We start from the raw sequence: 23281 nt of genomic DNA on the forward strand, positions 1-23281 counted from the left end.
TCTTGCTGGTTCATGTCCGTTTGTACGTTTATTTTCTGTCAGTTTTGTGTCACCTTGCTGTATGACCTGTGTCTGGTTCTGTTGGACTCCTGGTTAGTGTAGTGACTAGCAGTATAACCAGGAGCCGTGAAGTGGCCTGCTAGCTTCCATGTTTTATACAAAATATCAACTAATACCAGGTATTTATATTCAGCTTATCCTCTGTTACTAGTGGTTGCATTTTGGCTGCTGTACGCTGTGTTCTCTGCTCTGTATCCTGTTGTTCTGTCCCTGTTATGTGGCATTAGTATCTCTCCTGTTCTGTGGTGTGATTCCTAGGATCAGCTAGGGCCCAGATCCGAAGACCGCTGGGCCGCCCTTATTGGGCGATGTTCCCCGCTTAGGTAAGGCTAAGTCATTCTCCCCGGTAGCACAGGGCAAGTTTCTCTGAAACAGTTGTGCATCCTTCTTTCTCATTTTGTCACGATCGTGTGGGCCCAGTTCTTAGTTTGCCCACACGATCGTAACACTATGTGCTTGATTTTTTTTTTACAAAGTGTATTTTGCAGCAGCGCGTAGACAATGCACTAGTATTAGTCTTGTTCCCTAGTGCACCTCAAAAAGTATTATGTATTCACACATATTGTGATCTGTTAGCAAAAGGAAGTTGTATCATGAAAAGAAGTTATCCCCTATCCACAGGATGATGGATAAATATCTGATCAGCATGCAGCTGACTGCTGCGACCCCCACTATCATGAGAATGGGGACCCCAAAGAACAGTAGTTATGCACACACATAGAATACTAGAAATCATAGAATGGTAGAGTTAGAAGAGACCTCCAGGATCATCTCGTTCAACCCCCTGCTAAATACAGGATTCACTAAATCATCCCAGACAGATATCTGTCCAGCCTATGTTTGAAGACTTTCACTGAAGGAGAACTCACCACCTCCCATGGCAACCTGTTCCACTCATTGATCAGCCTAACTGTCAACGTTTTTTAAATAAATCTAATCTGTCTCCTCCCTTTCAATTTCATCCCATTGCTTCTAGTCTTTCCTTGTGAAAATGAGAATAGGGCTGATCCCTCTGCACTGTGACAGCCCTTCAGATATTTGTAGACAGCTATTAAGTGTGCTACCAGCCTTCTTTTTTGAAAGCTAAACATTCTCAGATTCTTTAACTATTCCTCATAAGACATGGTTTGCAGACCACTCACTATCCTAGTAGCTCTTCTATAAACTTGCTCCAGTTTGTTGATGTCTTTTTTTACATTGAGGTGCCCAGAACTGGACACAGTATTTTAGATGAGGTCTGAGTAAGGAAGAGTAGAGGGGGATAATGACCTCACATGATCTAGACTCTTTGCTTCTCTTAATACATCCCAGAATTGTTTGCCTTTTTGGCTGCTGTATCACACTGTTGACTGATCTATCAGTCTGTGATCTATTAGTATACCCAAGTCTTTTTCATAAGACACTTACTTCAATTCCTGGCATTCTGTATGTGCCTTTTTGATTTTTCTTGTACTTTGCATTTCCCCCTGTTAAAGGAGATGTCCCGAGGCAGCAAGTGGGGTTATACACTTCTGTATGGCCATAATAATGCACTTTGTAATATACATTGTGCATTAATTATGAGCCATACAGAAGTTATAAAAAGTTTTATACTTACCTGCTCCGTTGCTAGCGTCCTCGTCTCCATGGTGCCGACTAATTTTCGGCCTCCGATGGCCAAATTAGCCGCGCTTGCGCAGTCCGGGTCTTCTGTAGTCTTCTATGGAGCCGCTCGTGCCAGAGAGCGGCTCCGTGTAGCTCCGCCCCGTCACGTGCCGATTCCAGCCAATCAGGAGGCTGGAATCGGCAGTGGACCGCACAGAAGAGCTGCGGTCCACGAAGGCAGAGGATCCCGGCGGCCATCTTCAGCAGGTGAGTATGAAGACGCCGGACCGCCGGGATTCAGGTAAGCGCTGTGCGGGTGGGTTTTTTAACCCCTGCATCGGGGTTGTCTCGCGCCGAACGGGGGGGGGGGGTTTAAAAAAAAAAAAACCCGTTTCGGCGCGGGACATCTCCTTTAAATACAATTCTGTAAGTCGGCACCCACTGTTCAAGCTTGTCTAGATTTTTTTGAATCCTCTCTTTTCTAGTGTTAGCTTTGTGTTGTCGGCAAATTTGACCAGTTTCCCCTCAATTCCCTCCTCTAGATCATTTATAAAAATGTTGAACAACACTGGGCCTAGGACAGAGCCTTGTGATACCCCACTTGATACATTCTTCTACTTGGATGTGCAGCTATTTATGACCACTCTTTGGGTATGATGACTCAGCCAGTTGTGAATCCACCTAACAGTTGGCTTGCCAATCCCATATTTGGTCATTTTTACAATAAGGAAGATATGAGAAACTTTGTCAAATGCTTTACTGAAGTTCAGATATGCTATATCTACTGCATTCTCTTGATCACCCCAGTCGTGATTCTGTCATAGAGTGAAATTAGATTAGTCTGGCATGACCTGTTTGTTACAAACCCATGCTGGCTCTGGTTAATTACTTCATTCTCATTTACGTACTTGCATACATGCTGTCTTTAAAAGTCCCACTAAAATCAATTAAATCATGGTGCATGTGTGTCCTTCAGAACCCCTGTTCTTGTGATCGGGCGAGTCCTAGCAGTTGGATACCCTCCTATCAGATAGTTATTTTCTCTCCTCTGGACAGGGTATATCTTATTTTTATGGGACAACTCCTTTAAGTATTTTTTAAAATGTAAAAGAAAACCAGAACACCTGGGAGTAACCCCTTGTAAGCTGTATTAAATTATTACTACATATGAGGGCACTGTACAACTGTAGGGTGGATATACTATAGTGACTGCATTATAATGCTATTACTAGTTTGTAGAGCATCCTGTACCCAGGTGCACATTGCTCATTAACTATGTGACTACAAATGACACATATACTGTCCAAACCTTACAGTGACAAGGAGGCTTATTAATGACATTAATAATAAGAAGGCTCTATATAATGACTTTAGCAATGTCTACAAAGTAAAAAAAAATGGTGCAAATAACAGGAAAACCTTTATTTCAGTGCAAAAATACAAACAAAATCTGGTTATCCTTGAAATTAAGAATATTAAATTCCAAACTTATCAAGAAGAACTGTGTACAAGGCCAACACTCTGCTTCCTAACATTATAGCTGGAAGAATTGTAGTTTTTCCAGTACAGCTCATCTCACATGGTTTACTTTTTCCTTATTTATCTACATGTGTACTTTAAGACTCCCACCATAATGCTTAAATGAGAACAGAGGATCACAGTATAGTAAACTATTTGAAATGTCACACCATATGCCTGACCGACCAAAGTTGAGAAGAAATGCCTGTAGCATGGTAAACAATAACTAATCTAAAAAGTCTGCCTCCATTATATTTCTACATTAGGACACTTTTCAAAGTATTGGTGGTTAGTCAATTTATTTTTGAGTCATTTGCCTACCACTATGGTCAGCTATCTGCACTTGCTGGCTATAATGATTACAAGTCTTTTCTCAGTATGGTATAGAAATGAGGCTGTCTCTTTAAGACAACCTTTGACCATATTCCTATTAGGGCACATGGGTATCACAAAGTGGGTACTATCCTCTTTGAGCCAGAATGGAGAACTGCTGAACAGGAGTGACTCACTCAGGTGGACAATCCCATTCATGTCCTCCGAGCTCCGGCCAAGCACAAACAGAAGATGTTCTAAGAGATTGACGGCTGTTCTTGATCGGAGGACAGAACGGCACTGAATTGAGTTATTAACAGCTGTATTTTCTTGTGCATCTGCTCACCATAGATCCCATAGAAGACAACAGGGGGTGCAAATGCACATACAATGCGCAAGAAAATGCGTGAAACACTGTGTAATTCTGCTGCAATAAGAACACATTTGGAGCTTATTAAGATTAATTAGCCATTTCAATCGGAGCATCTTTGTTTGCCACATGCAAATAAACATGTCTTGTGGGTGTAAAAAGTACAGTAAAACACGACAATGTGCGTGCAAAAAAGCGTAATTCATTCTGCAAAAATGCAGCACTAGGGCGCGCTTAAATACGCGTACGCTCGTGTGAAGGAGCTCTTAGACTAGCAGTCTTTACTGTGTTACTAGAAGTGGTTTCATAACCGCGAATGTCCCTGTCGTGTTGATGTTACCGATGACATATAACATTATCTTGACTTTGACATCCACAAGGAAACAAAAAGAAATGAATATTGAAATCTAGCAATTTGCGTAAAGTACTTGGCGGCCTCCCAGTAACAACCGGGCTCAGATATCTAGCACCATTGATAACCGTCCATTCATTTCAGTGTTATCAGGTAATATTTGACTACAACCCGAGTACAAACATGAGTTCTGTTACCCCTCCATATGCTTCACGTTCATCACAAAGCAGCCGACGGATGCGATCGCTGCCATAGTTATATCACCGTACATTTTAAAGGGTTTTTCAGGTGCATAAAATTGAAAGCGAGCAGCGGAAAATTCGGATAACCATTTCTATGGAAGCCTCTTCCTTCCCTAGTCGTCTTATCACTGATTCACGTACATTGCAGTATTGGGGATCGCTGGTGTGCAGAGCTCTTATAATGCCAGCCAGACTATTGTGAGCCCATATTGTACTTCCATATTCTTTCAATTTCATACTGAGGCAACCTAAGGGCCTTTAACACAGAACAATTATCGTTCAAAAAATTGTTCAAAAGAACGAAAACGAAAACCTGAAATCACTGGGTTCTATTTTCTGCGTATTGAATGTGCAAATTTTTTGCGCTCAAATATGCATGCAAATACGCTCGTGTGAATCTAGCCTAAGGCTGGCTACACACAAGTGTAAGCGCAATTGTGCATGCCTTAGCAAGCCTTTTTTACACTATGTACGAAGCTTTTTTGCTCATGTTGGCGCATCCTGACACACTTTTTTTGCCCGCAGGGCATGTTTGTTGCAGGTGAGACACAAACACGCACCAATTGAAATGGCTAATTTGTCTAATGAGTTCCAAATGTGTTCTTTTTTCAGCGAAATAACGCAGTGTTTCTTGCATTTTCTTGCATATTGTGTGTGCATTTGCGCATCCCCATTGACTTCTAGGGAGACCTTTGGTGCGCAAATTCGCAGAAAGATAGAACAATCCCGAAAGTGAAAATGAAACCATTGAAATCAATGGTTTTGATTCATCCCGTTATGCGGCTGTGATTATCAGGGCCACATAAAGGGACTATGACACACCCATTTGTTTAAGCCCTAAATGTTGGCTTATTTTATTATTTTTCATCTATTCTTATTTTACAAAGAGCCACTAGCAGTGGGATTTGCTGTGGATCCACAAGTACCTGCAGTAAAATCTGCCACAATTTGGATTTTTTGCGGATTTTGACTTCCTTATTGAACTCAATAGGGAAAAATCGCAACAAATCATCATCTAATCAGCACAAATCTGCAACAAATCCATACTGCAAGTCTATTTACACTGTAGATATATAAATCTCATAAACTAGGCCTGCATATTTTCTGCACACTAACCTCGCTGCATATCTGCTCCATATGGAAATACGCTTAAACTGGCCACAAGATAGTGACTTTTGATAAAATCTATAGTAATAACAATATGTGTGTCTTTGGCATTAAAAATATTGTATCCAATCAATTGTTGATGTAGTTTTTCAGACGGATTCCGTGTGGAAAATTCAGTTGCGAAAACCGCCATGTGACCATATCCTTAGGAATCTGTATTACATAGTAACATAGTATGTAAGGCCAAAAAAAGACATATGTAATCCAGTTCAGTCTACTACCCCCCCCCCCCCCAATGATCCAGAGGAATGCAAAAAAAACAATGAGGTAAAAGCAAATGTTCCCTATTTAAGGAGAAAAAATTCCTTCCTGACTGAAATCTGGCAATCAGAATAATCACTGGCCCACTGACCCTTCTGAAATAATCAATTATTATAATGCCCAAGAAAGACATCCAGGCCCCTCTTTAACTTTTATTGAATTTGCCATTACCACATCCTCAGGCAGAGAGTTCCATAGTCTCACTGCTCTTAAAGTAAAGAACCTCTGTCAAGACTCAAACTCAGGAGCTCCTGGACTCCAGGCAGTGGCTCTACCTGCTGAGCTATCCAGCCATTTGGATAGCTCCCCTGAATGAACCTGTCCTTGTTCCTGATCCAGTTCCTGTTTTGTCTCCACCCCCTTTTCTTGACTGGACATAGTATAAAAGCCTGGCCCTTCCTTCAGTTTCTTGCTTGACTATTGGCTCCCAACCTGTAGTTAATTTTTTCTACCTGCCCGTTCCTCCTTCTACAAGTGCTGCTTCTGTGTATCAACCCTTGCCTTCACCCTGACTACGCTACCCGCCTACTCCTTCGTACCGCAACCGATACTACCCATATACCTCTTGCTTCATCCTAACTCTGCTGCCTGTCTGCTCCTTTGTACCGTAACTGATACTACCTGTGTACTAAACTCTAGCTTCCTCCTGATTCCGCTACCTGCCTGCTCCTTTGTACCGCAACCAATACTACCTATGTACCGACCTCTGGCTTCACCCTGACTACGCTACCTGCCTGCTCTTTTGTACCGCAACCGATACTACCCATGTACCAACCTCTGGCTTCCCCTGACCAGGCTTCTGGCCCGCACTTGTCGCAAAAGGAGGCTCCGAACCTGCACCTGATCATTACAACTGCCTTCTATTATATGCAACAACAAAATTATTACTGATCATTGCTCGTAATTGTGAAATCATGCAATGTATCTGAAAAACAAATCATGACAGATCTGCATTGTACTTGCCAGTTGTGGATTTGGAGTTATGAAAATGTTGCTATGTAGGTTACGTATTGTTTATACAGCACATATATGTGGCAATCATAAAACATGACCTTGCTACATTTAAACACACAGCAACTTTTGTCCTGCAAGTGATGGAAGTTGCAAGCTATCCAGTGGATATAAAAGTTTACACAGCCCTGTTAATCTTTTCCAATCCAATTTCCCTGCCAGCGGCAGACCATGCACAAGCCCTATAGGCAGAGATCAGGGATGCGGAGGAGCGGAGTGCAGCATATGACAGGTGGTGGCAGCCGACCGCAACCCCACCAGCAGGCGTGACATGCTGTGACAGTTGTATATTCCTACCATTCATACTTTCTTCTCTGCGAACTGATAAAATGTGGGAGGTTTGAACAGAACACATACATTACAGCAGAATAAAACAGTCTCCACTACTTTACGTAATATTTCATATGTTGCTTTTATCTTCTTGAGTCTTAAAGATTTGTCAAACACACTTGTGTCTAAAACATTATATTCATCTGCATTCAAGTGGCGGCATTCTTTCCTATAAAGCTCTTGTTGCTAAGAGGGGCGCACGCTGCTGGCACTGGAAACTTGGCATCAACTTCTGCTTTTCAAAATAGTTTCACATCTTTGTTCTCAGTCTCAGCGGGCAAATCTGAAGCAGTCATTGAACATAGCAGGAACAAAAGGTGGATGGCTCCTGCGGCATAACATGTAACACTCTATGGAAGACTCGTATAAAGGGGAAATGTGCAAAGAGTTCAAAACTGCTTACATGTTTCTGCTCAGGTGACTTTTTCCTTCTAGACTAGAAATTAACATTCAGGCAGAGGTGGGCAAGTCAGATGCCAGTCAGATAGATGCAAGGTCAATCAGGATTCCTGCAGGAGTCACAGAATAAGGGCTTATTCACACAAAAGCATTTACGATCACGTGTGCGTTTTTTGCAAATGCATTTCGGATGCGCAAAAACAAACGCAGCGAGTCCTATTTTCATGCGTATTGCGCGTGAAGAATAGCACATTTTAAACTAATTAAACTCCATTGCACATTGAAATCAATAGGAGCATGCTTGCATGATTTGTCGTCATGCAAATGCGCAGGACGTGTGCACGCAAAAAATATTGTAAAATACACACACACACATGCAAAAACACAACGCCCATTGTGCAAATGTCCATATAAATATACATACGCCCATGTGAAGCCAGCCTAAAAAAGGTGTCTATAGATTCATAGTTATTACTAAAGTAAAACTCTAGAAAATAAGCTTAAACGGGTTCTGAAATCAGAAAAAAAATCAATACTTATTACCTATTCCTCCCCCATCAGTCTTCTTACTGCATCTTCTCCTCACTTATCTTCTCCTGTCTCCTGCAGTCCCCCGGTCACCTCACCTCTAGCCAGCCGGACCCTCTTCTTCCTGTTATGTAACGTACATTGCCAGCATTCTGCTTCCTGCAGGTCAGTGTACCCAGTCACTAGTGAAGTAGCATTCACTGCCTAACAGGAAATGCCGAATCCTATGCCGTGCTATTGCCGGGACTGTGCATGCGCGGTGTCTCGCGTCAATAGTATATGAACACCCACGGTGAGACAGCGTGCATGCGCAGTCTTGGCAATAGCTGACCTACAGAAAGCAGAATGCCGGCAATGTACGTTACATAACAGGAAGAAAAGGGTCTGGGCGGCTAGAGGTGACATGACTCTCGGGACTGGAGGAGCCAGGAGAAGATCGGTGGGGAGAAGATGCAATAAGAAGACTGCCAGTAGAGGAATAGGTAAGTATTGATTTTTTTTTCTTCTAATGATAGAACCCCATTAAGGCTAACTTTACACAAGCGAGTGTGATATCAGGCCGTGAATCATGACCCAATATAATGCTCGCCAATATGTGATATCCCCGCATTTTTATATCAAAAACGCCTCACATCACTCTGGCGAAGCAGCAATCCTCTGTCGTGACTGTCACAACTGTGGCAGAGGATCGCAGAGTTCTCCCATTGTTTTCAGTGAGGCAACATCTCATCACACCGCACTACGTGCACCTACCATGTGGTGCGATGCTGCCGCCGACCCCATTGACAAACAGTTGGCGATGTGAGGACATGCCCAAAGATAGGACACGCCGCGATTTGTTTCCCGCATAGCTCAAGTGTATGACCCCATTCTAAAGAATAGGGGTTATAACCTGTCTATGCCATGTGTGAAGACTTTATTTTGTCACTTTCTGTTTCACTTTTAAATTACCCATAATTACTTTTGTAAATTACCCATAATTTCTATAATAAAAAGAGAGACTTTCCGCTGAATGGATGTGTGGATCATCTTGTGAAGCGTAATACATCATCTCGATACTTTCTAGTGCAAAGTAGGCTTGGACTATGAACAAAGAGACGTCTGCAGTGCAAGAGGAAAACAGACCCTAGAGACTTAGGCTTCCGGTTCTCCGGTGTAGGTCGCCAGCTACATTGACTTCAATGGAAGCCGTCCGTGCGAAATCCGCACAGAAATAGAGCAGGCTGCAATTTCTCCTCTGCAAGCAGAAAATCGCAATTGATTTACGCTTGTGGAGAGGAAGATGCGTTTTGCCATAGCACGCTATGGGGGGGGGGGGGTATTTGCTGGGGAATCTGGAGGCGGACACCCACTCCAGATTCCACAATGCAAATCTGCCCGTGTGCAGGCGGCCTCAGTGAAAGAAAAAAGTGGTTGTAGATGCAATCTCCTTTCTTAAAGAGGTACAAGAGGAATAGAACTTAATATCATGTCTTGTGTCTCTTTAATAAAAGGGGTTGCGCCTACAACAGTATTTGACATTTGATCACAAAAGAAATTGCGTATGATCGCGTATGTGTTTGGATATATTGTCCGCACGGAATAACAAATGCAAGCAGGGAATGACATCAGGAAGTAGCCCAACCCCCTGGAAACACTCTTCTATTGCTCAGGTGACCGCCCAGGCAACATTCTCTTGTGCTGTCATGGGGAGAGCTGTTCTGAGAGCCTTCAGGAAGGGATACTGCTCTCTTGGCTTGGCTGGTTCATACAACTTAGTTGGAAGCAGTATAAACCACTTTAAAAAAAACCTTATTCTTATGGAGGAAGAGCCCAGAAGAACAAGCGGAGGTTGCAGACAGAAGTCTGGATGGATGTGTTGCTCCCCAAGCTCTGTCCTGCATTGTCTGCCCAAAAATTCCTGCTTTCTTTATTCCATTTGTAGCTGGTCTCCTAGAAACTTGCGTACGAATTCGCATCCATACGCATTGTAATTGCATATGCACTGTAGATCGAATGCATCCATAGAGATCAATGGAGCTCATATGCATGGAACCTGGGGTAAAGTAGAGCAAGCTACCATTTTTCTTCTGCTCGCAGAATCTGCAATTCCTACCTGCAAGTATGATCGAGCCGGCGAAAGTCAATGCATTTCAATGCCTGCATATTACCATGTATCATACATGCAGACTGCGATCGTGGAATCCACGATTGATATCCATCCGTGTGAAACCGGACAAAATGTTCCAAAGTGGTCAGAATAGTTGGTGAACAAGTGATGAGAGAGCAAGACAGCGTTACTATTATTGCAATCGCACAGCATCTCTTCTGACAAGCAGAGAAGATACTAGAGCTTCAGAAGCCGCCGGCCACCACAGCAGGAATCCCTCCACATAGTCAGTCTTGCTTCTCTATCTGCTCTGCTGGGTATGTGTGACCACCTCAGAACATTTTCTGAGGTGGACATGGAACAGGTACAGCAGATGGCGCTATTCTAACATTAGTCCTGGAATATCTGGGGATGGAAACAATTTTTTTTAATATAACAGTGAATACAAAAATGTTTACAATTTTGGGGTGGATTTAACTATTAACAATATTTTGCACGAGACAACCCCAGCGGTGATGCTTACATGGCCGCTGAAGCCTGTGAGTGGCACATAACCACCCGTCACTTCTTCCAGATTCCGGGCAGCCGGTGCCGGAGCTGCAGCACCAGACAGGGAACGCCAAGGAGAGGCGTGTATTTCATTTCTATTTATTTTTACCCTGTATAAGTTTTTTTATGTCCCAGAAAACTGCTTAAATGTACTTCAGTGTTTTTGTTGAAGGATCGGGTACAGCACTAGATTTTGATTAAGTGCTGGAAGAGAATGCAACATTCTTGACCTACTTTCAGATCACGTCATGTCAAAACCATGTAAAGTAAGTAGAGAAATCAGGCTGTAGGCCCACAATCTGATAGTTCTCCTCTAACAAGATCAAATGTATAAATGATCCCTAAAGGATTCCACCATGCAATAGTCATGTTACCTATAGACAGTTCTTCATTATAGGGGTTTTCCGATGCTCAGCCTTTCCTAATGACTTTCAGAATGGTCTTTAGAACTCTTGTGGTTTTTCATACACTTTAAGGGGTTGTAGAATTTCTGTACAACCAGCTCCCCATGCTCTAACATAACAAATCAGCTCTGGATCTTCCCTCGTAAGTCATGTTTACAGGCTGCCCCAACTCTTTCTAGGACGTCACAAGCACTGCAACCAATGACAGAGCCATTAAAAAAATACTAGTGTGAATGGATCAATGAAAATCAATGTACCTTCATTGACTCCATTCACCATGTATTACACGCACTTACATTGTGCACATAATATGCAATAAAGTTACGCTCACATAAGCCTGCCCTAAGTGTATGCAAAGCCACAAGCATTCTAAAGACCATTCTGAAAGTCATTAGGAAAGGCTGAGATTCACATAGTATGAAGAATACAGAAGGACATTCACTTCTACCTGCCGTGCTCATTTATTGACATTTCTAACACATGGTAGTTGCCAAACCAGTTTATGAAAAGGAGGGTGTTGTGCCCAGAAAGTTGTGGTTCAATATGCCCTGCACTGAATGAAAGAGGCTAAAAGTACGTTTAGGGCTTAAACTGATGGGTGTGTTTTAGTCCTGTTATGCGGCCATGAAAATCACAGCTGGATAACAGGACGAAACAAAACCACTATCGGTATTCTCGTGGGTAATATTAACCATTAAAGGAGATGTCCCGCGCCGAAACGGGTTTTTTTTTTTTTAAACCCCCCCCCCCCCGTTCGGCGCGAGACAACCCCGATGCAGGGGTTAAAAAAACCACCCGCACAGCGCTTACCTGAATCCCGGCGGTCCGGCGTCTTCATACTCACCTGCTGAAGATGGCCGCCGGGATCCTCTGTCTTCATGGACCGCAGGGCTTCTGTGCGGTCCATTGCCGATTCCAGCCTCCTGATTGGCTGGAATCGGCACGTGACGGGGCGGAGCTACACGGAGCCCCATAGAGAAGAGGAGAAGACCCGGACTGCGCAAGCGCGGCTAATTTGGCCATCGGAGGGCGAAAATTAGTCGGCACCATGGAGACGAGGACGCCAGCAACGGAGCAGGTAAGTATAAAACTTTTTATAACTTCTGTATGGCTCATAATTAATGCACAATGTATATTACAAAGTGCATTAATATGGCCATACAGAAGTGTATAGACCCACTTGCTGCCTCGGGACATCTCCTTTAAACAAGATAGGGATTATCACTTTTTTTTTTTAAACTTGCGTGCACTAGCATGTAGTTTGAATAACCAATGAAATTCATGCAGCAGGATCTGTACCCCTCCTAACTCTGTATTCCTACTATAATGCACAACCAAATTGCCAAATAGCGATCCCCTACTTTTCAACCCTCCCCCTTCACCCTCGCTGACCAATCACATTCATACAAGTTTTACTCTCCTCCCACCCATTTATTCCCGACAAATGACATTTCAAATTACCTAAGTTCTACTTGCCTTCCACCCGTTCATTCCCACCGAATGGCATGTCAAACTACCTCTATCTCACGTCAGCAATTTAACTACCTACTGCCATTTTTTATCCCGTTTCTTCTTCACTGAGTTTGCTTCACCTTTTTTCTTCCATTTCTCTACACCAAAATACCAGAGGATCTTCCAGGTTCTGATACAATAATGAGTCTCAAATGTCTAGCAGATGACAACCCCTACTGAAGCTAATAAGAGCCCCCTTACTGCGGGGGTCAGTTTTGTCAAATTGATTCACAAAGAAATAATGAAAATGTATAATTATATTATTAATAATGTGATGTGTGGACAATGATAACATAATTTAAGATGTAATTAACATGGAGATGGATAGGTTTTGTAAACATACCTCAAGTTGTGGATATCTAGGTGACAAAACATTTGAAGGGAAGAACATGAGAAGGGGCCGATGACAATATGAGGTGGTTACCTGTATGTGATCTTGACGTGAGTCCCCGGCTCATCCCTTTCCCAGATTAACGCAACTCTTTCTGGACACTGGTGGACATGCTTATCTAGGCAGTTGACTAGACGGGAAGAGAGGGTTTACCATTAGAATTACATATTCAAGGTTTTCTATGGTGCATCAGCAAGGAAGATTAACTTTAACACAAGTGTTTGCAATGCAAGTGTGTATAGTCCTACTGTCGATTATCTTAACATGATATACAATTTGCAATGAATCGGTGCATATATACAAGGAACATAATGAGTAGTCATAAGCAGGCGAGTATTATATGGTCCAGTTGAGTGTACTTAAAGGAGGTGTACCAAAACTGACTTTTAGAAGATAGCTGATAAAAGTCTGATTGGTGGGGTCTCACTACCAAGACTCCTACCGATCTTGAGAAAGAGGGTCCTGTGTTCCCCCTATTCTCCTCATATGCTGTGCTGGTCCATTTATGTACCGTAAGGTATGCAAGCACGCGCACAAGCAAGCATCATTCACTACGCAAATATGTTGTGCAAAGATGAGCGTATTGCACATACACTCATCCATAGCTGCCCCGAGCCTGACAGGCTGCATTAAAATTAATGGAGTTGATTTCTGCCCATTTGGATGAATCGGAAACTAGAACTATACCAGCGGCATGGCTCAGTTATAGCTAATCAGTATATATATATATATATATATATATATATATATATATATATATATATATATATATATATATATACATACACACACTGAATGATCACTGCACTAGGAAAAGCTGGCATGTGACATCTTGTGACCAGTAATGCGGTAACACGCGATGGCTATATCACGATTTGTTCTCATATAATGGGCTCTTAGCGCAGCAGTAGGCAACATTTAGCAGTCATGGGTTAACGTGGTGAGTTGGGTGACTTTGACCAATGGCAGATAGTTGGTGCCCAGAGGTATGGTGCATGTGTTTCTGAAACAGTCACACTTGTTGGCTTTTCCCAAACCGTGGTATCAAGAGTGTACCAAGATTGGTTGAGCCATGAGCAGACATTCAACAGAAGATCACACAATGAAAGATCATGTGTGGTTGATCCTAGAAACAAGCGTAGGGTGGCAGGTCTGGAATCTCAGCAACAATATGCCACAGTGGACTAACTGACCCAACAGCACAGTCTGACTAATTACCCCAATTACCATGCGGCGTACTTTACATTGACTGGGGTTCAACAGATGAAGACTGACAAGAGTACTCATGATAACCTTGTGTCATCACCAAGAATGCGTTGCATGGGCCCAGAAAAGACATGGCATGGACCATGGAGACATGGCAGAAGGTCTTCTGGAGCGTCTAGTCACGTTTCCTGCTGAACCATATGGATGGCCGTGTCTGCATCTGGCATAAACAGCATGAAGCTGTATCCAATGGGTGCACTGCTGGGATTCAACAGGCTGGTGGTAGCAATTTCATGGTCCAGGTAGCATTTTCCTAGCATCACCTAGAGCCATTAGGCCATCATAGTACAATCCATGAATGGTTAACACTACAGGGACCTTTCAGCTGACCTTCAGTAACCATATGTTCAGGAAGTCTTCCTCAACCACAGTGCCATCTTTCAACAGGACACGTTGTGTCATTGAGCTCAGATCACGAAGGAGTAATTAGAAGAATACGACAACAACTTTTGCAAACTACCTTAGCCCTGAAACTCACCGGACTGTAACCCCATTAAATATGTTTGGGATATGCTGGAAAGGGCTGTGATATTGGCTCCCACTTATCCACTAAACGTGCACAAACTGACTGAGCTGATGCAGCAGGCACGGATTGCATTGAGTATGGAAGATGTGTAACACCTGGTGGAATCTGTTCCTCGATGTCTGAATGCCATGATCGCCCAAAAAGGTAAACCGACCCATTATTGAGTGGGTATTTCTAGTGCAGTTATCCTTCAATGTATATATCCAAGTACACAGAAAAAAACAATGTTGTTCAAGTCTTTTAACATAGTTTTGAAGTGAACATGCATTTTAGTATGCAGACCTCATTAGCAATTGTTTAGAGCTTCTACAGATTATGACATCAAAAAAATGGCATGAACTGAAATAACAATGTAAATGAAAAACAGTGCAGAAAGAGGCCTAGAAGGTCCATGATATGCCTGAGCTATAGTTTTTGTATTGCAATATATAAGGTTTCGCTTTATAGGAGATATGCATGGATTAGAAGTACAGGATCAATTTATGCATATTTTTGGAAGTCTGCTCTGGGTTCTAATAGGATTGGCAGGTCCCCTCTAGCTCACTCCTGGTTGCTTTCATAAGCTGCTTGTTGTTGGTACATTACGTTCCACAGTGCCCGCTGGGGTCTCTAACAGGTCATGATCTTGTTTTGGCAGGCGGCCTGTTGAATAATGACAGTCTAACCATCTGCCAATCATGCAAGATGCAGGAAAGCAGTCACGGCAATGTTCTGCATTGGTAGAATCCATACAATCTGGGAAACCATAAAGTTTAGGAAATTGACTTTGGAAAAAGGAAAGCTTCATATTATCCAGGCCAAATAATTCTTCAGTGGAACTTCCTTTACAACAGGAAAGACTAATGATTTATACAGGGTTCCTTTACCAGGCAAATCCAATAACCTTTACAGATGTAGCGAAGTTTAACTCAATGCTGTTAACTTGCTGCATCAAAAGCCATTGAAAAAACTACTGAAAGTGCAAGAAAAAGTTCAGTTCCACTGTTTATTTAACACGTTGATGGGGTATTCCCACCTCGACCTTTCATAGCTGAGATGGCAAATCACTGCTATGGTTACCAGCCAGAGCCTATGGAAAGAGCTGAGAGCTGTTTTCGTAGATCTCATTGAAGTGAATGGGAGCTAAGGAAATAGTATAGTATTATAGTATAATATCCAGAGTTGTGGAAATGACATAGTACACTGTGCTATACTATTTGCGTAGCTCCCATTCAATTCAATAAGAGTTACAGAAAGAGCACTTGGCTCTTTTTGACAGGTCATCAACACAAAGCGAGAGGGTTTTCCCAACTCAGCCATGAAAAGACGAAACGGGAAACGGCTTTAAATGTGAAATTAAACTTCACTACATCTGCATCCAGAAGAAAACTCTACAAAAATCAGTCATTTCAGTAATAATCAAGAAGATCAGAAGTGATTATTTCTAAGAATTAGTCCATGTATTAACAATCAGGAAAATGTCTCTAAGAGGTATTGCCATCTTGACGTTTAAGGCATTATTTTGCCAACTGGCAAACAACAAGTTTGGATATGGCTTTAAAGAAGGACAAGTGGGTTGATACAACACAATTTATGAATACAAATGAGTAAATGATAATAATAATACAAAGGTACGTAAAAATAGGTGACATTGCGTAAATCTTTACAATGATTCTCTACAGGTAAAATACATACAGCAAATGATAACACATAAACATACTTTACAATACAAAAGACTAAGGCCGCCTGCAGACGGCCGGGTCGGATCCTGCAGAGAGCAGCGCATCACTCACCTCTCCCGCGGCCCCGGCTCTTTCATGTGCCGGCTGCCAGCAGCCGGTGAGTGATATTTCTGTGCAGGGTTCTGCAAGCCCCGCACAGAAATAAAGCATGCCGCGATTTGTTTGCCGCACGAGATTTCACGCGGGCAAATCGCGGCTGTCTGCCTAGGATTGCATTTGTTAACGCAATCCTATGGCAGCTTCCACGGGCGGAAATCCCACCACGGAATTTCCGTACCGTCTGCAGGCGGCCTTACAGAGACATACTTACAACCTTAAACACTTCTGCCTGGAGTTCATCTTTTCACTGGAGAAGCCACAGTGAAAAGCAGACAAGTTTCATGGACCAACCCTGTAAGAGATCGTCTTCACCTTACAGGTACAAGATGCTCCTGATCTTTAATTTGTGTCTTTTTTATACACTATAACTTACTTAATCATATGCCATATGCTCCAAGCTTTGCAACCAAGATGTTATCAATCTGAGATCCCCCACCATCTGAAGTAGCCAGCTTCATTGATGGAAGGGTCAGAATCAACAAAACTCAATTCCCTAGACAATGATGATGGTATCACAGGATTAACAAGACTCAACATGGCCATACAATGTATATGGACAGAGTTCAAACAAACCTATGCAAACAGAATTGTAGTTAATGCAAATAGCATTGTTCTGGTAATTGTAGTTGATTTAATTACCACTATTTTGGATAACTAACCCCACATCAAACAGGTTTAAAGTCCACAGGAGTGCTCATAGCATTTCACATTTAAGATACAAAATGGAGGATAAAGGAACATAAATAGCCATTTTATATAGGCTTGCATTACAATATACAAAATGGAGGGCTACAAATAGCCAATTATATTTGCACCACAGTCTGATAGTTGAATGGATCTGTACTATAAATGAGCGAGTATATTCGCTAAAGGCAATTACTCGAGCGAGCATTGCCTTTAGCGAGTATCTCCCCCGCTCGAGACTGAAGGTTCGGGTTCCGGCAGCAGGCACGGAGCAGCGGGGGAGAGCGGGGTGGAACGGAGGGGAGATCTCTCTCTCCCTCTCTCCCCCCCGCTCCCTCCTGCTGACAGCCGCTACTCACCGCTCCCCCGCGCGGGCACCCGAACCTGCAGTCTCGAGCGGGGAGATACTCGCTAAAGGCAATGCTCGCTCGAGCAATTGCCTTTAGCGAGTATACTCGCTCATCTCTAATCTGTACCTATCTCAAGTTGCCCCCAGCCTGTCTGTATATGGTGGTCAGGAAGTACAGAAACCCCTGAGCATGCTGCACTGCTTCTGTAACTTTCATATAAGTGAATGGGAGTTATGGAAATAGCATAATACAGCAAGCTATGTTGTTTCTGCAGCTCCCAAGTTATGGAAACAGTGTAGATTGCTGTGCCACTCTGTTTCTGTAACTCTTATTCACTGCTATGGAACCTGCAGAAACAGCATAGCCCAGCTGTGCTCTGCTGTTTCCGAGCCTGCTCGTATAGAGCGGTGTTCCCATCATGGCAATGTGTGGCCAAGATAGGACGACCCCTTATACCCAAATCCCCTTTGACTGTGTTATGTGATACCAGCTGCTTGGGTCCGGAGGATAAAAGAGTTGTTCAGTTGTAAACTAATGATGGGCTGTGCTTTGGATAGGCCATCAATTAGTAGATCAGTGAGGGTCTTCCACCCAGGATCCCCACTGATAAGCTGTTCTCCAGGCCAGTGCACTCATGCACTGATCTGATTTCTGCAGGAAGTAACAGCTCCGTTCTCACTGCAGAGGCCAAGCTTGGTATTACAGGCAAAGTTCACATTGAAATGAACAGGAACTTTGGCTGTAATACCAAGCCTGGCAACTGAAGTGGGAATGGAGCTGTCTGCTTCCTGTAGAAATCAGCTTAGGGCACCAACCCAGAGAACTGCTGTTCAGCAGGGATCCTGCGTGGCTCCGAACTACTAATAATGGCCTATCCTAATGATAGGCTGTAAATACTTTACAGTTGGACAACCACTTTAAGGGTGCCCGTCTCCAGTGTTAAAGGAGTCACAGAAGTAAGGTGAAGGCCCCATGACACCCAGAGGGAACTCCGCAATCTTGACACAATAGGGCCATTCGGGACATCTAAAATCTACTGCATTAAAAGAGTTAACAGCCATGATCACAGTTATCTCTGATCATGTTTGCTGTTGGCTGATGTTAGCTGTCAAAGATGGCTGATGCTTGCCATGTATGGAACGGCTTGGCTCCTAAGCCTGCTCTGTACATGTACAGCGCACGTCGGAAAGAGCTTAAAGAAGTTTTGCCCATCTTCTAAAGTGATGACATATCGCTAGGCCCCAGCCTAGTGTATTTGATATCCACTTAATTTCCAGGAGATCCCAAATACTGGACTCCTAATGATCGTAAAGTCATTGTAGCAATATGCCATCACTTAAAAAAAAGGAATACCCATTTAATTATTAGTGCAGATTATAGAGCAAGAGAGGAGAACCAATTTTATCGAATTTTGGTAAAACCTCAAGAGACAAAAGAAGAAGGTGCACAAAGGGCAGAAAAGATCATGATTAGAATGTTATCAGAAACTTTATCTTCAGCTTTTCGATGCTGCAAAACTGAAAAATTGTTGCATGTCTTATTTTTAGGTTATTCCTCATAAGGAATCACCCATTATTCCCTATGGGAACTTTAAAAAAAATCACATCGCACTCGCAAGCCAAGCAAGTGTGATGCAATTATTACCATTGAAATCTATTGGAATCACATGTGATCTTGTCATGTACGTGAAAATTGCCAGTACATAGATGCGAGGCAATGCAATTTTTAAACAAATGCTCACATCCAGAATCACAAGTTTAAAAGCACAATTTCAGCCCGAGTTTCTGGGACCAATATTGCACTCGCGCGCCTAATGCCAAGAGACCATAATAAACTCTTTCATAGAATAAATGTATAATGAAAACCACAAAGATCTGCACAATGGAGAGGTGATTATTTACAAAGCAGTAGTAGCAACATCAGTAACAATGTGTCTAGAGACAATGGGGAGCAAGTAGATAAGAATAAAATAATCCTGAGACTGCTGATCAACAGATGTAGCAATCGTTACCATGATTGGCACATTGTGAGAGCTCAATTTGCAACATTGTTGTACATTGTAGTTGTTATAATGCATTGAATGTCAAGTTAATGCCCCTCTAGATGTATAGGGTCTAGTCTGGGATCTGTATTTAGGGTTTTTTTGACTCTGTAGTTAGGGGTTCTGGTTTACGATATGTATTAGTTTAGGGGGTCTCGTCTGGAGTCTGCATTAGTTTAAGGGTATGTTTACATGTAGCGGAAATCCTATAGATTTTCAGTAATGGAAAATTTTGCTGCAAAATCTGAAGCATTTCAGCAAAAGATGCACTTATCAGAGGCCATCAGGTGCCTGATGTAAGAAGAGCCAAGAGCACAAAGACTTCGGGGGTAAGGGGGAGTGGGTATCTTCTGAAATCAGCTGCAGAGTCCAATGGTGCTGATTTTGCCTTTGGTTTGGAATGCGGAAATTCCGCACCATTTCTGCTACTTGTAAAGGTACCCTAAAAGTTTTGTCTGGGGTCTTCTTAATCTGCCACTGGATGCAATCTGTTATTTAGGAACTCTGCTGATACGGCAGATGACCAACCTGAAGCACTTACAAATTACTGATAAATGTGCATCACCTGCTATCTTTAAACTGACACAGCCATCGCGTGGTGCATGCAGGGACATTTTAACCAATTTTACTCCGCTTGGTCCTGGGTTTTAATCCTGGCCAATAGTAAATATGTGGAGTGTGATTAAAGCTCCTGCTCCTGCAATCTAGCAGGAGCAGGTCGGGTCCTCAGCTGTCAGACACAGCAGAGGACCCAAAGGAGAATACAGAAGTGGTTTTAAAGGCTTTATGAAGGAAGCGGCACTGCTGTTTCCTGCATGGGCCCCGGAAATCACTTAATCACTGGCAACCCCTGGCATGTCAGAGCTGTTAGTGATCAACTCTGTTAGTGACTACTGTCACACTAGGGGGGTGTTTTCCCTGTAACTGGGGCTCTTATGGATGCTCCTATGGATGCTCCAGTTACAGTGTCATTTTCAACTGTACATATGACCTTTAAATACTAATTCAACTCAAAGCTTGAAGAAATGAGGAGTACAAAAGGAAGTCTGACTGCACTTGTTAATTCTACTTCAATGATTTCTTTCCCCTCAGTTAATACTTCATTAGTGACCTGCTCTCACACACATAACCATGCCAGGCAGTATGCACCTTCTGTCCTGCTCCCCTGTCTCCAGCACCTCCAGTTGGATGAACCAGAGAGTAGGAGACGGGGAGCTGGATGGAAGATGCATACTGCTGGTCATATTGAAGTATTAACTACAGAAAATAAACTCATTGAAGAAAAATTAACAAGTGCAGTCAGGATGAGTTATTACTGTGGGGGCACAGAGCAGAGCTTATTACAGTGGGTGCACAAAGGAGGCTTATTACGGTTGAGGAAAAGAGTGTGGGCTCATTACTGTGTGTTACAGGAAGTGTGGACCCACTGTGCCAACCTACTAGTTTGACTTTGGGATAATCCTAGGGGCGTTATCCTGACAGTCCCCTGGTATTCGCCCTTTTACCCCTCTACAGAGATCTGGACTTTGCCATGGAAAACAGAGCAGGCCGCTACCACTTGGAGTAATCCCAGTGTGCTTGGCAGCTGATCCATGGGGTTCCGAGAAACTGGTGCAAAGCACTGTGAAACAGGCCTGACTGTAAACAGAAACTGATGCAAAGTAGGAGCAGGCAGAGAACAAATCTCCAAGTAAAAACTCAGGGATCAGAGTAGGCACAGACATCCGAGACAGGAGACCTATGCTGGGAAACACACAACAAAACTCAGGCAAAGGAGGAAGTTCCCTAGCTCACTTAAATAGGAGGGCAATAGCCCATTACCCTGCAGCTGGGCTGTTAGCACTTGAGGAGGATTAACTCCTGCAGTGCTGATGGAAATTAGAAGCTGAGAGTCCATTCATACAGAAGCAGCAAAGCGACCCCAGTGTCTACCCGCAATAGCAAGAGGGCAGAAGACACGTGTAGCCAGCTTAACACTGTAGGAGCACGAAGGAGGCTTATTAATGTAGGGGCACAAAGGGAGCTTATTACTGTGGAGGTAATTGGAGATTATTGTAGGGGGCACAGAGGGGATTATTTACTATAGGGGGACAGTGGAGACTTTACTGTAGAGCCACTGATGTGGATTATTACTATAGGAGCACATATGGAGGTTATTAGACATACAGGGCTTATTACTGAGGTGTCACAGTGAGGCATATTTCAGTGGGGGAACAGTTGGGGCATATTACCATGGAAAAACAGTGAGGTCTTATTATCATGAGCGTAGAAGAAGCTTATTACTGTGGGAGGCAAATGGGGGTCTTAATATTGTGGGGGCAATAGGAGAAATTATTTTGTGTGGGGTACAGTGGGGCAGTTATTACTGTATGAAGGCCCTATAGCAGAATAATAGGGTGAGTGTGCCAAGATAAATTCAAGCTGGAAGACGTCTTGCATGGCGGTCAGAGCCAGATAGCGAGTTGGCTTGCTGGGGTAAAGAGCTGGCTTACAGTGGAGCAGGTAGGCAGGTAGACATGTAGAGCTTTGACGAGTAGAGCAGCTATATTGAAGAAAGACCGTAGCTGCAACCAGAGAGAGGGAGCATCAGTGTTGGGTCACACAACAACAGGTGAGCACTATGATGTGCGGGGTTAGGTAATTATAACTTTTTATTGTTTTTTTTTTAGCAAGAAAAATATTCAGGGGAGGGCACTGGGCCCAGCAAAGTGTTAACATATCCCTGGAAACATGTACATAAAAACTGCCCGCTAGCATTCCTCATCCGTAGTCCCACTCCCCACCGGCATAGTCTGTCCTGCAATGTATATATATGGATTAGTTTCTGTTCACATCTCCATCCCGATTTTCATTTAGAACAGAAACTACTGTATAGTATGTGATATTTAAAATCATATATGTAATGCTTGGAAGAACACTGCAGCCTATTTGTTTTATCGCTCTGTTGCTTTTCCGCACATGAACATTGAATTCACACATGGATGCAATGATGCAATTTAAATGATGCAATTCAAACACCTCCTAGCCTTCAGTTCCCTCTAGGGAAGGAAAGGATAATGGTTCTCACCTCTAGCTTAAAGGGGTTCTGACATGAAAAAAAAAAAATTGTACTCACCTTGCCTGGCCTGGCCCGATCGCCAGGCATGTCCCCTCCAGCCGGAATCTTCTTCTGTGCCTTTAAAGCAGAGCAGGAGCGGTCAAAAAGACCGCTTCCTGCTCTGGTCCGTCCGTCAGGCACTTCCGAGGTCAACGGACGGACCGCCACAGCAAGCACGTCACAAGCAGTGCTTGCTGTGGGCGGCCCGTCCGTCCGGCTGAACTCCGGAGTGCTGAGCATGCGCAGTGGAGACGCGGCCCGTCCTGACTCCTGTCAGAGGGCACCTCTCCACTGCGCATGCGCGCGATCCCGGAGCGGCGCGGCTGCTGGAGAAAGAAGACTGCCTGCCGGGAGGCATACTAGCACTTTCTGCTTAGGTTAAGCAGCGCTGCTGATTAGAGCCACCTGATTGGCTCTT

At 43.3% G+C, this 23281-nt stretch overlaps 1 protein-coding gene across 1 annotated transcript in view; it reads right to left on the reverse strand.

Annotated features, from left to right (window-relative positions):
- ACSS1 (acyl-CoA synthetase short chain family member 1) overlaps nt 1-23281 on the reverse strand; it is a 72293-nt gene that overhangs the window by 43851 nt on the left and 5161 nt on the right. The window contains exon 2 of the mRNA XM_066595793.1: nt 13113-13209. Within this exon, the coding sequence (XP_066451890.1) occupies nt 13113-13209 (97 nt within the window). The remainder of the gene's footprint in view (nt 1-13112; nt 13210-23281) is intronic.

Source organism: Eleutherodactylus coqui, chromosome 3 (assembly GCF_035609145.1).
Source record: "Eleutherodactylus coqui strain aEleCoq1 chromosome 3, aEleCoq1.hap1, whole genome shotgun sequence".
Classification (NCBI taxonomy): domain Eukaryota; kingdom Metazoa; phylum Chordata; class Amphibia; order Anura; family Eleutherodactylidae; genus Eleutherodactylus; species Eleutherodactylus coqui.